This window comes from Echeneis naucrates, chromosome 21 (assembly GCF_900963305.1).
Source record: "Echeneis naucrates chromosome 21, fEcheNa1.1, whole genome shotgun sequence".
NCBI classification, from domain to species: domain Eukaryota; kingdom Metazoa; phylum Chordata; class Actinopteri; order Carangiformes; family Echeneidae; genus Echeneis; species Echeneis naucrates.
In genome coordinates this window covers 1,492,642-1,509,728 of record NC_042531.1, presented here as the reverse complement: position 1 = coordinate 1,509,728, position 17,087 = coordinate 1,492,642, and the positions used below count along the sequence as shown (strand labels likewise).

General features: G+C 47.5%; 1 protein-coding gene across 1 annotated transcript in view; it reads right to left on the bottom strand.

Moving 5' to 3' along the window:
• Positions 1–1,222: 1,222 nt before the first annotated feature.
• The window catches only part of kcnh3 (potassium voltage-gated channel, subfamily H (eag-related), member 3), a 64,171-nt gene continuing 48,306 nt past the window's right edge, over positions 1,223–17,087 (bottom strand). The window contains exons 8-15 of the mRNA XM_029530110.1: positions 13,253–13,663; positions 11,460–11,659; positions 10,866–11,115; positions 7,370–7,584; positions 4,651–4,907; positions 4,103–4,203; positions 3,953–4,005; positions 1,223–3,254 (exon numbers count right to left, since the gene is read on the bottom strand). Of these exons, the coding sequence (XP_029385970.1) occupies positions 2,301–3,254; positions 3,953–4,005; positions 4,103–4,203; positions 4,651–4,907; positions 7,370–7,584; positions 10,866–11,115; positions 11,460–11,659; positions 13,253–13,663 (2,441 nt within the window). The 3' untranslated portion in view covers positions 1,223–2,300. The remainder of the gene's footprint in view (positions 3,255–3,952; positions 4,006–4,102; positions 4,204–4,650; positions 4,908–7,369; positions 7,585–10,865; positions 11,116–11,459; positions 11,660–13,252; positions 13,664–17,087) is intronic.

The following is a 17,087-nucleotide window of genomic DNA, read 5'->3' as shown; positions in this document are numbered from 1 at the left end:
CCAAAGAGGAGCACAGGAGTCCCAGCTCTTACAAAACAACACTTTCTTTTTATTATCATACACTTTGTAATCCTGGTAAAGTTCGTATGTAACAGCAGTCTTTAATAAAATACATCTGAAACCGAACAGCCTTCTGGTGGGCGGGGCAGTCCGTCAACTCCCATCAGCCCCCACTCCCTCCCCGACAGCTCAAGAGCAGGCACATTCCTCATGCAAAGAAAAAAAAACCCAAACCAGCCAAAAAAAAAAAAGAAAAAAGGTCATGCATTTCATTTTAAATCCCTTAATGGACTCAAGACCCCACCAACACCAGCGTCCAACCCCCCAGACATAGATTGGAGCTCCGCTGAGTGAATCTTTGTATTTCAGAGTAAACAGTCCAGGTCTCAGTCCCTCCGCTGGTCCGCTTACAGAAAATAGAAACCAGAAATCTGACTTTATATTACAAGTAACATGATGCACAAAGCATCTCTCCAAGCAAGAAGGAACAAAAAGTGTCCAGAAGTCCTGAGGCCTCCAAAGAGATGCAGCCTGGGAGTTGTCGATGCCGAGTTAGTTTGTTGTTTCTTACCAGAAAAAAGCTCAGCAGTTGGGAAAGGTGTGTGTGTGTGTGTGTGTGTGTGTGCGTGCTACATAAGAAGAGGCAAAGTGTCCAGCCTGGAGTTAAGGGTCATCATAAACAGTAACAGCACACTTTATCTCCCAATGTGCAAAAAAAATATTTCCTCATCGCTTCAGCAAAAATAAACGAATACGCCTCAATAAATAAGTAGCCTCAGTTCGCTTTCAGATAAAGGTGCAAGTGTTCTCTGTTCGATGGCGTTCGATGGCTTTCTGTGTCAGCTCTGATCCGGATGCCTGCGATGGACCGGTGAAGGGACATCTTTACATGGAGAAGGCACGAATGGCTGGATAGCTAAAGCTCAGGAGTGATGTGGGAGTTGGCTCTACAATCCGGCAGGCTGGTTGTAAACAGTCAGGATGGCAGTAAACGGTGACGTGTTGGTGGCTTCTTTTCTTATTTTTGTCTTTGGCTCATGACTCCGTGAGCAAACGTCACACTTCTTTGACAGGGAAAGGAACTCTGGCTGTAAAAACCAATTCAGATGTGTGTGTGTGTGTGTGTGTGGGGGGGGGGGGGGGGGGGGGGGTTGCCTCCACCAGCCCAGAGGCAGACAAACACATCCTTAAAAAATAATCCCAGACTCTGTTCAGACCTGGAAACCACTTGTGATGAGATCCCACTTTATATGCAAATAAACTGCTGTTTGTTTGTTTTTTTATACTTAGCCAATCAGACAGGCCAACATTTAGTGAGTATCCTCAGGTTTTTTTAAACGCTCCTCATCTGCTGCCAGAGTTTGTCTTTCTGTTCGAACCGAAGATACACAACTCTGAGTTCACACGTAGAGAAAAAAGAAGCAACAAGTGAGCAGCAAACTGCTCCACTGTGTCGGCACTCCGAGTCCAGAGAGACACTTCAGTCGGTGATTGTGTGATTTTTAAAAGTAATTTCTGAGCTGTATGACGGTGTAGCACCTGGACAGGTGAGAGTTTGACCTCTGAGATACATTAAAGCAGGAATTGTGTACACACCCAGGTGTTGTGTTTATATTAATGCCGATTGTCTCAGCAGGTTTTCAGACCAATGGAGACACAGTGCAGAGAGCGGCTCTCACTTGGAGATGAAGCTGTTGTGCTTCTTGTGTAATTGAATCCTGACAGTTGTGTGTCTGCGCTCCGAACGACGTGACAACAGGAGAAAAAGCAAGAAATTAGCTAGTTAACGCTGCCGGTCTTCATGGGTTCGTTGACCTTGGGGTAAGACCAGGTCTGAACAGGGCCGGGTAGAGGTGACCTGATCTGTGACGTGACCGGAGACATTCCCAGTCCCAGTGCAGTCCCTGCTGAGATATACGTGTTTGTACCTGCTTGTTGAAGAGGAGCAGACGTCCGTGTCGGCTTTAAGAAGCAGGATTTGTGTGTTCGGTGAGCTGGAAGGTGGATCTGGCTCCAGAGAGCAGCAGAGTCGGTCCTGAAGATCCGGACAGCTGCTGCTGGAGCCAAGACGCTGTAAGAACATTTGTGCTGCTGTAGTCGGGGAGTTTGCTGGCGTAGAACGGCGCTGCTCCGTGCTGATTGGCTGACATCTGCGTCTCGGCCCCCCAGGTGTGTGTCTCTGTTTCCTGTCCGTCCTCTCGGCAGCTCCAGTGTGAAATGGACCAGCTGTCTGGTTTTCCTTCCATCAAGGTTCCTGGGCTGGACTCCGCCGTGCTGCTGCTCCGTCACCGCTCATGTTCTCATAACGCCGGCTCCTCCTCGTCAATGAAGCTGATGTGTTCTGTGGAGGACCCCCCCTCCTCCAGCTGCGCTCCCCACTCCTGCATCTCCAGCTCCTGGGGGCGGCTGACGGGCGCAGCCCCCCCGTGGCGCCGCTGCAACCTGCACCAAGGTGGCGTCTGGGTGTCCCCCTGCCTTCTCATACTGAAGTCCAGAGACAGGGGGAGGGAGAGAGTGGAGGGGTGGGGGGAGACGGCGGGGCCAGGAATGCGAGGAACTGAAGGGGAGGGCCTCAGCCAGTGGTCTCTGGGGGAGGAGGAGAGCGACGGGGGAGCTGAGCAGTGGGATGGCGGGGGAGGAGGCGTGTCCTGGGAGGGAGGCGGGGGAAGCAGGCTTCTGCCGGAGTAGCTGGTTGGTCGGGACAGGTGGGGGCCTTGGCAGGGAGAAATGGATGGTGAGGAGGAAAGAGAGATGGAGAAGGAGAGAGAGGAAGACGGCGTGTGGGAGGCGAGGGGGGGCGGGTCCTGCAGCAGGGGCAGAAATATCCTGTTACTGGTGGAAGGGTGGCGGTTCAGAGGGGGAGGAGATCCGCCAGGAAGGCCGTGTTCAGGTGAGAGAAGGTCGGAGTTCATGGGGCTCTTGAGTGGCGGTTTGGGTGGTGGGGGCGACGCCACCGGGGAGGGGTTGGGCCTCTTCGGCGGGTTCGGCGTTGGAAGAAGACATCCCGGCAAATCTACGTCCTGTATGTCTCCGCTGTCCAGCAGGGAATGAACGTCCGGTCTCTGGGGGGGCGGGGCCGCCGCCAAACAGGTGCTTGTCGACAGCTGGCTGGCGCTGCTAGGGGGCGGGGTCAAATTTGGCATCGTGGTCATCAGGATTGGTGGCGGTGCTGTTTGGAGGAGGGGCTTCAGCAGGTGGGTCATTTCCTGCAGCTCCTGACTGAGCTTGGACACTTGTTTGGAGAGACTGCTCATCTGTGTGGGGAAGAGAGACAGTGTCAACAAACACACACAAACAGACACACAACCAATAGTCTATCAAATCTCTTCAACGCAATTTATTCCACTTCTGTCTTCAGACAGAAAACATTCAAAGAGCTTGAAGGCAACACAATCTGTTCCAATCTAAATCTGGAATTTAATAATAAAACTAAATTTAATTTGCTCGGATAAAAAAAGACAAGCATTGACTACAAAGTGACTCAGAACCAACAAGTTGTCCTGATTTAAATTTGTTGTTTCAGTTGGTGAAACATTTTGATCACATTAAAGTTTGTCAGTTCACGTCATCAATATTATCCTGAGCAAAAATATAAAAGCAACATTTCCTCCAGTTCCTCCACCTGTCAGGTGGGACGTCCAGATGCTGATTACACAACATACGTCAGGTGGAGGAGAAATGTTCACGAACACGTTTATGAACCAGGTACGATTTAAAGGATTTCTTCAGACATGGGAGCCCAAAGAAAGGAGCCTAAAAAGTCCACATGGTGGCGCTACAGACACACAGCAACTCCTCCGTTATTCCTCTGCTCTGCTACAATAAAATCTGGGCAGTTTATGAAACATTACGTTGACAAACGAAGCACCTGTGCAGAGCTGATAGTTAGAACCCTGCAGCAGATGTTTAAAACATGCACCTTCATCACCATCATCATTAAGAGAGCACTCACCTCCTCAGTCAGCTTAGACACACTCTGCTTGAGCTCCGAGTGTTCCCTGTTTCCTGCGGCCAACACAAACACACAGGCGCACATTAATGCTGCGTTTCTTTTTTCTTAAGAATAGGTGAAATATTATGTGTGTGTGTGTGTGTGTGTTACCGGGGGACGGGGAGGGCGGTGCTGCAGTTGAAAGGTTCGGACTGAACTCAAACTTCTGAGATAAGGTGGAGTTACTCTCTGTTTCGATGCCATCCACAAATCTGAGCAGGAAGGACGGATAGAGAGAGAGAGAGCACAGCAGACATGTAAAGCAGAGGAGGGAAACACTGAAAGCAGCTAATTACAGTGTGTGTGTGTGTGTGTGTGTGTGTGTGTGTGTGTGTGTTTCCATCTTTCAGCAGCTTGAACTCACACTTGGCTGCACAACAGATAGGCTGTTATTAATGTCTGTGCACATATGGGCATGTTTGCTTTATGTGCACACACACACACAGTCCTACAGTGTGAAAACCAACCCCCCCGCCCACCCCCCAGCCCCATGTGATGCACCAGCACTGTAATCTACTGGTTGCCATGGCAGCCAGACACCTTCGCTGCAGCATCACACTGCATGTTGAGCAGCGACTCCTCTGAGCTGCCTGTGTATTTGTCCAACTCTCTTTGTTTTGTCAGTGTGTTAGTGTGTGTGTCTGTGTGAGTGTGTGTACCTGGGGCTGAGCTCAGGCGGCGCGCTGCTGAAGCTGACCACCGGTATCTGCAGGGTTGTGGGCCGCGAGTGCTCCGAGGGGGCCCTGAAAGGCCTGGGAGGCAGGAGGGGGGAGCGCAGGGGCGAGCTGAGCCCCCTGCTGAGACGCAGCGGCGAGTGGGAGGCTCTGGACACCGAGTTCTGCTCTTCATCACCCTCCTCATCCTCACGGATCGACGGCAGCTTCTTCACCAGCCCGCCGTTGCTCTCCCAGTCCACCTGAGGGGAAGAAACGGCAGTCACAGCTGATGCTGGACAGTGTCCCCCCTGTGGACCAACAGGGGGCACACAAACACTTTTCCACCATTAAACCTGTAACCAGAGCAGTTCATCCCTCTCCTCCTCCCCATTTATCTGATGTTCAGAGGAAACATCCAGCAGATTTTATAAATGTCAAATCATCACAAAGCAATCCAGTAAGTCAAAGTGTTATAATTCTTGTTCCAGTCAATTAAGAGCTGGAAGAATATATATAATTTCATAATAATATATATTTATTTCCTGCTTCTGCAGTCTGACTTTTTTATTTTAAAGGGTTGATATCCATCAGAAGACTGATTTGTGGTTTTAAGGACCAAAAATCATCTGAGTGCAGTTTCACATCTCCTCCTTTGAGCTCTTTAACATCGAGATGGAGGTCTGTAACTAATCTGCTTTCTGTTTTTTAGACTGGATGGACCTTTCATGTTTCTAGATGTTGCAGCTGTGACATAAAGCGTAGCCACATAGTGAATAGGAAGAATCTGATGGATTGATCGAACACTCGAAGACTTTAAGAGTCTGAGTGCTGTTTCAGTCTGTGAGGAGTTTTATCAGGAACAAGCTCAATTGAAATTTTTCCACTTTGGGTTCTGGCTGCTCTGCCTCCATCTCTGAAAGAGTGAGAAAGAAGTCTGTCATGCTGCATCTAATACAGACTGAAAACACACACACACACACACACACACTCCCCATCAGTCATGTCCCTGCTTGAATTATTTATGCTGCTTTCAATGTCAATGCTGGGTCATGGAAACTTGCAGCAGCTAAAGTTAAAGAAAAGAGTCTGAATGAGAAAAAGGAGTTAAATGTTTAGCATTAAATACACTGAGAAAAAAAAGGGTTGCATGAAATCCTGCAGATTCCCAATTTGTGAATGTGAATCTGATCAGACGAGGAAAGTGACTTCTGTCAGTCACTCTTCAGGATAATCAATCTAAAGCTCTCTGAAAAACAAAAGGCTCCCACTTCCTCCTGGTGGAGACGCTGCGCCAGCTGCCCATCTCACACACACATATATAATTTATATGTTTAAGGCTCTTTTCCTGAATTTTCAAACTGATTGATGACAGCGTCCTTCTCAACATGACAACATCACTCGTCCCCCAATAAAGAACGAGTGGTGCAGTGGGTGACTGCAGCATATCTCATAATGCAGACAAGCCAAACCTCCCACTCCCTTAAATCAAGTCTCCGTCTCCTCCCTCCATCCCTGCCTGCTCAGCATTCTGCTCCCTCCTCCTGTTCTCAGCAGACCTCCTCCATCACCCCCCCCCCATCGACTGTAATGTATTTTTAGCCCCCTCGTTCTAATCTTAGCCCTCAGCTCCGGAGGAAACCAAGGAATGCTCTGTGAAGCTGGGGCAGGTTGAGTGTGCACTAGCCTCGTGCTGCTGTGCACTCATCTGTGTGTGAGCGGGTGGGCATACGAAAGTTTGTGTGTGTGTGTGTGTGTGTGTGTGAGAGAGAGCTGACAAACACATGTGAGTGGATGTTCGACAGCTCCGTGTCTGTGTGCTCAGGTTCAGGTGTCGAGTTGTTCTTCCCTGTCATGTCTCTGCTGCAGAAATGGAAAATCACAGGAACATGCAAAACAGCGCAGCGTGTTGTGTGCCCCCCGCCCCCCCGCCCCCTCACCCCACCCCCTCACCCCCTCACCCCCTCACCCCACCCCCTCATCCCCTCACCCCCCGACTTGGTTGACTAGCTGGTCATGAATGCATCATTGTTTTGCCTCAGGCTCCAAGGTCACCAGAGTCAGCGTGCAGCCTGTAAATCAGCAGGGAGTCTCATATGCAAACACACTCTGAACAATCAGGATGACCATCTGAGGCCCAGAGCTGAGACACGGGATCAGTCTACACACACACACACACACACACACACACACACACACACACACACACACACTAGCAGTTCACTCACACTCTGCGGTAAGCCTGCTGAGCTCTGGAGAAACAAATGGCACTGCAGTGAGAGAGGAGGTACATGAAGAAGAGCCGGGGAGAAAATGAGATACAGCTTCCCCCTCCCCCACCCCCTCCCCCTCCTCCCCCACCTCCCCCTCGGCTGGCTGGGCTATTTATATCGAGCAGGATCCAATCTTAGCAGCAGCTGCAGGGGACACAGCCAGTCAGGGAGAGCCCGTGCTTCCCCCTCGCTCTATTTTTAGCAGTCGGACAGCTTCAAACAGCAGCACTGAGCTATTCTCGTCCCCGTGCTGCTGCTTTGTGTGTTTTTCTGGCACGCACAGACAAACACAGAAAGCTGCAGTGTGTGTGCGTTCATTTTAAAGCATAAGCAGCGAAGTTTCACCTCTTCAGGTGAGACAGCACGTCACCATTTCATCCTCAGGCTGCCTCCGGCCGAAAGGCCACGAGAGATCAAATCACAATACTTTTTGGGACAACTGACAAACTCACATCTGCCCCGTGGCCCTCCCGCAGGTTGTAGGTGAGGTCATGCTGGATCTCGCTGATGAACTTCTGGGCGTACTCGGGGTACAGCCGCAGCACCTCGCGCAGGCCCTTCAGGCTGATGTACTGCAGGTCGCAGTAGGTCAGGGCCTTGACGTTGGCGTTGGTCTTGATCACCTGCTCCTTCGTCAGGGAGTCCGAGCCGATCAGGTCTCCTTTTCCTGAGGAGGAGCACCAACATGGAGTCAGACGTACGAGACAACCAAACACAGAGAGAGTTGAGATCGTCATACTTTTTGATCTGAGTGTCATTTGCAGTCTTCCTACGAGCAGTTTGTTGACAGGCCTGATATCTGCTGCTTTCTTTTAATTAGCCTGTGAGTCTGCCAACACTTTGAAGGAACGGCATCACTGTTTCACACTTCTCTTTTTTTTCAGCATATCCCTCAGTCCTCTGGATTTTCTTGAGCAGATGATTATTTTCAGTAAGAATTATGGCGACCGTCCACCAACAATCACGTCTGAGTGGATTGGTTTCAGAGATCACGCCACAAAGCTGATGGTGGTTCAGGTCCATTTCGGTTGAACAGCACGAAACCATCGTTTTCGGCTTCGAGCGGACGTGAGTGTGATGTCAAAACGAAAAGAAAAATGAGAGTGATGTAACTTTAATTTGTGAGGCTTTTGTCGGACAAAGCTCTCTGCAGCAAATGGAGAAAAAGAAGCAAAATGAAGCTGCACGGTGGGGGGCGACTAAAAATGGGTGATGGAGGAAAAGTGATGAAGGACGCTGGTGTGGGGGCGGCTGCAGACTGGCAGAGGTTGACGGAAGGCAAATGGATTGGGGGGGGCTCATGAGCAACAGCAGCTATTGGGCACCCCCCAGCCTCCCCCCACCTCCTCATCCTTCTGTCTTCAACCCCCCCATCTGTGCTTCTACTTAATTTGGCGTTTAACATCCTCCGTCTGTCTCCCTGTTTATCTTTTTTACATCAGCTGCCCCCAAAAAAACCACCATCACAGTTGGCCTTGAATTATTGTGGTCACAGAGAAGATGGGGGGGGGGGCAGCAGGGTTTTTTTTTTCTGTCTCATGTTCACAGCGAAATGTGAAGATGAGAAGAAGACGAAAACATTTGAGAGCGTTTATCCGTTGGCTCATCGTTATCAACGTCAGGGCTCCTTCTGCTAAAAACAAAATGAGCTTTTGTCACGAGCTGGGCCAGAAAGGGTCGTTTCTGTCTCTGCCTTCGTCACACCGTTAAGTCAATTTTAAGTAAAATGTCTCGCCATGCTCGGCTGATTTGGCGTGATGGGCAATTTAAAGGTCAATTTCAGACCAGATTTGCGAGGCGATGTCAGCGGCACCGTTTTTAATGAAATCAGACTTGGTGTGGATTCCAACAGGTGTCCACAGGCTCGTAGATGTTAAAGGTCCGGTTTAAAGGTTTAAAGGTTCTTAGTAAAGGGCATGATGGGCTGCAGCATGACGAGGCGCTTCCTGGGCTCTGCAGGACTCTGCTCCATCCACACTTCAACATTAATGACCAAGCTGCTTTAATAATGTAAAATCTATTAATTATTTACACAGCACCACACTTTGTCGATTGATGTGGGTGTGTGTGTGTGTGTGCCTCACGATCAAGATCAAATATGGGCCTGGGGGCTTGGCATTTGAAGATAAATCCACTTCATCTCACTCACACACACACAGTGTGAAGCACATACTGTACAGAAATCCACGTGCACTGGTACAAAACATTAATACAGCACACCGTGACCTTTCCAGGAAGCGACTTGTGAGACGTGGTCATCTGTCACCGCCACTCGGCCCTCCTCCCTCATCTCTCTGGTTGTTATTCACACCAGCACAATTCTGAGAAGCCCCCATTTTGTTAGATTATCAGAGGAAATGAGCTACAATTTATCAGACTGCACCAATTTGATTGTTTTATTTTTTTATGTAAGCGACTAAATGCAGTGAATTTTCGTCTGAAGCTTCTGATGTGAGGAGGTTTAAGATGGAGATGAATCCAGACCTTTGAGAGCTTAAGAGCTTTAAATCTTCACTGTGACTAATGACCACCACTGGTTGTTAAAGGAAATCTGATGGATTGAAGTCTATGGGAGAATGCCCCCACTTCTCCTTTGATTTATTAGTTTTGTATAATTTTATAATAACATACAGATGTTAAAGTTAAACAACAGCTCTTCTCCAGTCAAAACTTTTCTTGGCCATTTACTGGAGCTCTTCAGTGTTGTGTATTTGCTGCAGTGGACAACAATCCTTAATGAGCCAATAAAGTCGGTGCAGGTCTAAATGTTGCTTTGGAGAAACGTCCCTGCAGCAGAGACCTGTTTCCTAATGAGCACGGCTGAGAAGACGGCGGCAGCGGAGGTTTGATTTCCATCTTGGGCATATGAGAACATTAGCGAGCCCTATGGAGCCAAAAAGAGGGAGTCAGAGAGAATGTAGAGTGTGTGTGTGGCTCTCCGGGGATGTGAAGGCGGCGTTGTTTTCCAGTGAAGTTTAATATTAAACTGGGCTGATTTCTGCAGACTGTGTGGGAGGACGAATCAGAGTCGAGTTCTGCATGGCTGCTTTTACCTCAGCCACAAATATCACACGTCATCAACCATTTCATGTTCATTAATTAAAGAAGCAGTGGCAGCGGCCTTTTTTTTCTACTACGGCTGAGGATGAAGGACCATGTGAAGGACTGACTGGACGGTTGATGGAGGACTTTCATGACAAACATGGATCGTTTATCTCAGCCATGTGACTGAAAGGCCGCTCCTGAGAAACCCAGCTGCAGTTTTAAGGCCTCCAACTTGATTTTTTGTCTTTTTTACATGTGGAGGAGAAGATGGGAGCCAAGCAGGAGAGAGCATTAGAACAACTGCTAACACTTTAACGTTCACAGATAAAGAGAGCAAATGAAAACGTTCCTGTTCTTTTGTGAAGAAATGTAATTTATTCTATTATTCATCCATTTTTTTTACTCAGTGTATGTGAACTCTGATTAATGCTGTGGGAAAGAAGTCATTCAGCCTTCCTTGTATTTTCAGTGATACGCACACATCTGCCCCCCCCGTCCTCCTCTTCAACCCAAATCCAGCTCTATTTGCTCTGCAGGTCTGACCGAGCGATCTCAAACAGACATGTGAAATGATCTTAACTGTCATCGGTAACTTAGAGATGATGTCTCTCTCTTTCTTTATCGTTATTGAAGACACTTTCCTCAAATTAATGACTCTCACCTTCACTAATAAAGCAGGATCATCTCATAGCTTCTCGTTAAGTCTCAGTTTGACAGGATTGTCTATCAGAGCTGTTTTCATCTAGTTCTGTATCTCAGATTTACACAGAATTTCCTTCATATAATAATAATAAAAAAAAAAAGATATTTATGAAAACTCTTTAATTTTACTCCAGTTAGAGAGCCGCCATGTTGTTTTACAATCCGAGAGTCAACAAATGAAAGCTCACAAACAGAACTCACCCAGTATGGCCAGCACTGTGTTGTCTTTCAGGACTTCCATGGATCCAGAGCAGACGAAGTAGATGGCCTGCAGGGCGTCTCCCTGCCGGATGAGGAACTCGCCCGGAGCGCAGAAGGAGGTCTTGATGATGAGGGAGAGGGAGCGCAGGCAGCCCCGGCTGGCCGACTCGAACAGCGGCAGCTGCAGCAGCTCCTTGTTCAGGTGCATGGCGATGTCGGCCCGGAGCTCATCTGGGAAGTCCTTCAGCAGCTGAGGGGGGGGCATATTTAAAAATTCACTAAAACTTATCAGTCTTTTACATCGAGGTCGTTGCAACTTCAATGCTTCAAATTCAACCTTAAGTGTTACACCTAAGAGGAAAACTTAAGTTGCTTTGTGGCCTCAGGCGCTGATGAAATACTGAGTGTTCCTCCAGCAGGCTTTTACTCTGACAGGAAGAGCGATCACTAGCAGGTCAACAGGTCAGACATTTTTGTGTGCGTGTGCTGGAAAGCACTTGTGTTGTGTTGTGTTGTGTTGTGCACATTCTGTCTGTTTTCACAAACTGAGCCCACACGGCCACCGTACATGTGTTTGAGGCTGCGTCTCCTCACCTCACTGACGTCTATCCCGTTGTTGACCGACCATGTGGTCTGGAAGCACTCCAGCATGCGTTGCTCCAAGGCCTTGGGCAGCCGGTGGACCCTGATGAAGTCCTTCAGGTCCTTGGTGCGGGTGTGATAGAGAGACCGGCGGGAGTACATCCTCTGGATGATGGCCGTCACGTTCCCAAACACCACGGCGTGCATCAGCGCTGGAGGGCAGAAGACAGCTTTCCTTATTTCTGTTTTGTTTTTTATTTTTTCATCATTATTACGATTCAGAGTTAATAACGGGGCTACTTGTGTTTTATTTAGAGCGGCCCTTAAGAAAATCCCATAATTCTCCTACACATCAGGAAGTGATGCCCAAGAAGTTTAAAAGCAAAGAGCTTAAAATTATTTAGCTGCTCTAAAGCCAACGAGAAACTCCTCCACAAGTGGATTACTGCTTTCACCAGGGAGGAACATAATCCCACCGTTGGATAAATCTTTTATTTCAAGAGAAGAAAACATTTTAAATAACAACAAAAGGGCTCTAATCTCAGTCTGAGGGATGAAGCTGTGAAGGGACAACCAGCAGCAGCCTGGTGAGGACTGGAAGAAGCTTTTACGCCTTTATGTGACGAAGACACTGAACAGAGAGAGAAAAATTGCGGAGAGTTGAGCTTTTTATTGGTATAATAATTATTAACGGAGGGTGATAACAAATATCGTGGAAATTCACTAGAATAAACTTGTTCTGCATGTTTTTCATGGTGAAATAAACTCACACGTCGTCCTGACCTTTGCGATCTGTGATGTACTTTAATGAGCGGTAGAAAAGCTGCTGAGCTCAGCGGTCAGGACACTTAAACAGTCCACTAACACCCAGACTGATGACATTACTGTGGGATGACTGCAGCTTCAGGCTCAGTGACGATATCTTTCTGTTCCAGCTGAAGGGCAGCTCACCGCCACAGAACTCAGAGTGAGAAATTAATGGCACTCTGGTCTCTGCCCTTTCATCCTGCGGTACCAAACACAAATCACTGTGGGTGCAACGTTATTAAAAACCAGAGCAACACAAAAACCGCCCACAACAAAACCAGGATTTAATTAAATGTAAAGGATGACACCGGCGGCTTATTCCCATTTCTCTCATTGTGAACAAATCCAGTGAAAAGACCAAAACCAGAACCAAACCCCTGATGACTCTTTGTGACCCCCCAACAGGATCCGGCTGGCTGTGAGGCGTTTAGGAGCACCTGGCTGCTGTCTGTTCAGGGGATTAGACCTGCTGGCTCCGATGAAACTGGAAGGTGTTCTTTATTCCTATTAAATTAAGTGCACTTTGTATTTTTGATGGTTATGGTCTTTTTTTTCATCCTACAAAAGAACATTTATCTCATCGGACAAATAAATTAGGAGTGAAAACATTCAAGCCTAATTTGAATTCTAAATGGGTTTCAATAAAAGAATGAATGTTGATCTATAATCAGCCGCTCGTTTTTATATTTGAGCGATGCAACACATGTTGGTTTACTTTCTAGATGTTTAGCACCATCTGGATAACAAATGTTTTGTTTCTGTAGATGTTTGCAAAGTTACAGATTCCTGTGAAAACCAGAACTTTCACTGACGAAAAAACAGATGCACACTGCACATGTAATGAGAGCTCTCAGTCAAGATGGTGAGACTAATGAGGTGGTTAAGTGTGTGTGTGTGTGTGTGTGTGTGTGTGTGTGTGTGTGTGTGTGCGTGTGGACTGTTGGATAAGGAGCTGAGCTGAACTAATTCCAGCCTGTGAGCAGCAGAGAGAGTCTGACCTCCGATGAGCATGGTGCAGATGGAGAAGATCTTCTCTGAGTCCGTGTTGGCCGACACATTTCCAAACCCCACGCTGGTCAAACTGCTCAGGGCGAAGTACAGTGACGTCACGTAGCTGCTGCGCATAGACGGGCCACCGCCCAGCACCCCGAGGCCGCCTCCTCCTCCGCCGCCGCCACCGCCACCCATGCCCGACACGGCCTCGCCCCCTGAGATGTTTCCGTAGTACTGGCTGGAGTTCCAGGAGCCCTGACCTCCAACCTCTGACCCCGACACGTTCCACTGGCCACCACCGCTGCCGCTGCTGCTGCTGTTGGCCTGGAGGCTGCTGACTGTGGGGGGACCCAGTGTGGCCATGGGCGGCAGGAAGTAGGGGGTACCCAGGCGTTTGGCCAACTCATGGAGCCAACCTAAGAGAAAGAGCAGGAAATGGACACATTAAGACCAACAAAAAAGATCATCAAGAACAGGAACCTGTTCGTGCCTCTCTGTCTTTATCTGATTGGCCATGACATCAGCCACCGGAGCCAATCAGAGTGTCCGATGTAGAGATGTGACTCTATATTTAAATCTAAATCTAAAATGAGGTTCAAAGAGATTCTTCTTCATCTGGCATCAAGCTCCAGACTGGACTGGACTCAACCGACCAAAAGAATTATCCAATCAAATAAAACATGTTCCTCGAGCTCTGGACACCACAAATCTCCCTTTAGAGGTAAAATAAAGTTCCTGATGTTGCATCATCAGATCACAGGTCGCTGCACAAAACAGATGGAAGAGTAGGAGAAGTTCAGAGGAAACCCGGTGAAATGGAAAAGGGAAAGGAATGCGGAAGGGTGTGTGTGTCTGTGTGAGCGCTCAGACAATGTGAGCAGAAATAAGCAGAAGTGACAGTGGAGCTGTGAGCAGAGTCCCAGCCAAGCAGCTAAACCAACAACATTAGCGGATTTAACACCTGAGTAGTTTCCTAATTACTTTGTCATTAGCTCAACTTAACCTCTGCAGCCCAGAGGAGACGAGGAGCCGACTGTAGGAATATTATGAATCCGGCTTCAGCCGTTCCTGCTCAGCAACGATAAATCAGCACTACAGGAAGATTTCCAGACCCTTTAGCACACTTTATTAAAGACTCTTAACCTGAAAATCAGAAACAGGAAACGCTCCTCTCTGCCTCTGTCCGAGGTGCTGAACTCATGTGAGCTATCCGCGGTCCTGGTGCATTACCTCATAGAGCAAATATAATAATTTAGAATTTTAAATGAAGGAATCCATCAAACCTTTACAGTGTTGGTGGATTTAAAAACAGATCAGATTTACATTTAGAGCGATCTGTGGGATCAATTTCCTTCCGAGCCACCTCAGCTCGTATTTCCTGGTCCGGCGTGATCAGCTTTCTCTGTCTGGTTCAGCTTGTGTCATCCATCTTCTGCTGAGGCTTAATGCAAAGAATTATTCCTGATGGACTTAATCAGGTTTCTCTGGGAATTGCTTTAAAATGTTTTTAAAGCAGTGTCATAGTGAACTTTCACACCGTTGAGCTCTCACTAACTGTCCTGATCGTGCTGACCTTTGAGAAAATGGATTCCAACATTAAAGAACAAATTACATCAACTTTATATAACCTCTCCTTGCCAAAGAGACAGACCTCAAAGGGACAAATATATTTCTCACATGTAATTTGCCAACTCTCCTGCTGGAGTAAAGATGGAGCCAGATCTAACTAGATCTCTTATTAACCTACATCATCATGACCAGAGAGGAGAAACTACAGATTCAGTGTTCTGTGTCAATGTCTCTTCTTGTCCAGGATGAGATGCGGTCTCTAAAAGCAAAGACGATGAGTGACTCATCCATAAACAGCCAGTTTTGAAAATGATGGAGTAACTTCTGTATCTCTGCTCCGTTCGCATGACACGTCTCATTCTCCCATCCACGTTTAGGAAAACAAACACGGCTGACATTCAGTCAACAGAAAGCAGAGCATCATGGGAAAACTGACAAGAGTTCAACGGCCTTCTGATCCAAACAGTTGTCTTACGAAGCAGCGTTGGAGGGTTTAACACCCCCCATCTGCTCCTCTGCAGACAGCCTTGACAGAGAAGAAGAGAAGTATAAGCATGAATTGTCATTAAAACACTTTCTGCTGCTGTCATTGTTGTTTACTTCTGTCAAACATGTCCGGAAACAAAAAAACACAAGCTGGGCCGTCTCCCACAGCTAACTGAAGGAGGAAGCTGAGGACGTTGAGTTTTAGTCAACAGTGTCACCTGCGCAGCCAAATATCGCTCAGATACGGTTTATTCCTCCGAGCAACAGAGCTCAATTAAACCTGCATTAAATATTAAAAACAGAAATGAGCTGCTGAGTTTCATGTTCCTTCATTATGGGAAACGTGGCTGCTGCAGTTTGTTTTCAGCTGATAGCGCTAATGGCCGCCTGCTGCTATCAGTCCACGCAGTCTTTGTGTTTGTTCTCTTTAGATGTTAATTAAATCCTTCACCTGAAACCATCCTGACTGAGTTTGTGTTCGAACCTCATCCCCTTCCTTTTACGTCCCATTATAATAATTGGCTTAAACTGCAGCTCATCTGACCACATCATCTCGTCCTTCACTGACGTGTTGATGTGCCGACCCTTTGAATATCAAATAAACTGGATGATTTTCATTTAATACACATGTTCACATGAGTCACAACAAACTGCTAAAAAAACAAACTCTGTTCCAAGATTTTTAGTTTTTTAGATTCATCATAATTTCAAATTTAAAGTGCCAGATTTTATTTGTTGTGGTTTTTCAGAACGAAGGGATTGAATTTAGGATTTTCTGACAGGTAAGTGACCCAAAGTCCTTTGGAAACCATCCAGTGTGTCATGTTTTTGTCCAGGTGAGCAGCTTGTGTGGTGACTTCAGTTCCACGGGGGGCTGCAGGGGGGGCCGCGGCCCTGTCACACCTGAATTATTGATATCGCTGCAGATACAAACTGTACCTCTCCCAAGAACCAGCCAACGGACTGACAGACGGACGGAGCCGTTCAGCCTACAGCGAGTTCGAGCCGCTATCAGATCTCCATTGTTAATCAGAGGCGGCGTTGCTCAGAGGTCAGACTGGAGTCGGCCCTTTGTCGTCCCCTGGATTCCCTCCATGTGTCTGAATAGTAAATTGAGAGAGCGGTTCACCGTCTGTCATTTTGTGTTATGCTGGAAGGAAAACGATCAGTGAGGGAAGGAGTGAGAGAGGAACGTACAGGACTGATGATGTTTCCCGTGTGTGTTTACAACTTTATCAGACTGCGTGCCAGGGTTTCTGTCACCCGCAGGATTACAGCTCCTCTGCTGAGAGATGGCTTGTGGGATATCAACAAAGCGCTGCATCTTATTAAAAAGATTGCTTGTGCTAAAAATTGTGAGTTCCCAAACCAATCCTTCAAGAGAGAAGCAGCAGCTGAAGATTTTCATGGAAACTTGGGCACGTCTCATCAGACTGAAGCACAAAGTTGAAGCTGTTATGAGATGAGATCTCATTTAATCTGCATTTGGGAGCCCTTAAATAATTTCCTGAGGACAGAGTTTGCATTATAACGAAGAAAAGTAATAGAGGATCCTTCCCTCTGTCACTGGGATGCTGTAGAAATTGAATTCTGGGCTCTGGCGCTGGCGGGATATTTACAGTACAGTAGACGCATAATGACAATTAAAAACCTGCGTGAAACATAAAACGGGACGCTAAAAGCTCTCCACTCACAGAAGATGCACCATAAAGCTGCTTCACTCCACAGACAGAGAAGAGCAACATTTACTGTAACTGCCTGATGGGAATATTTTATCATCCATCA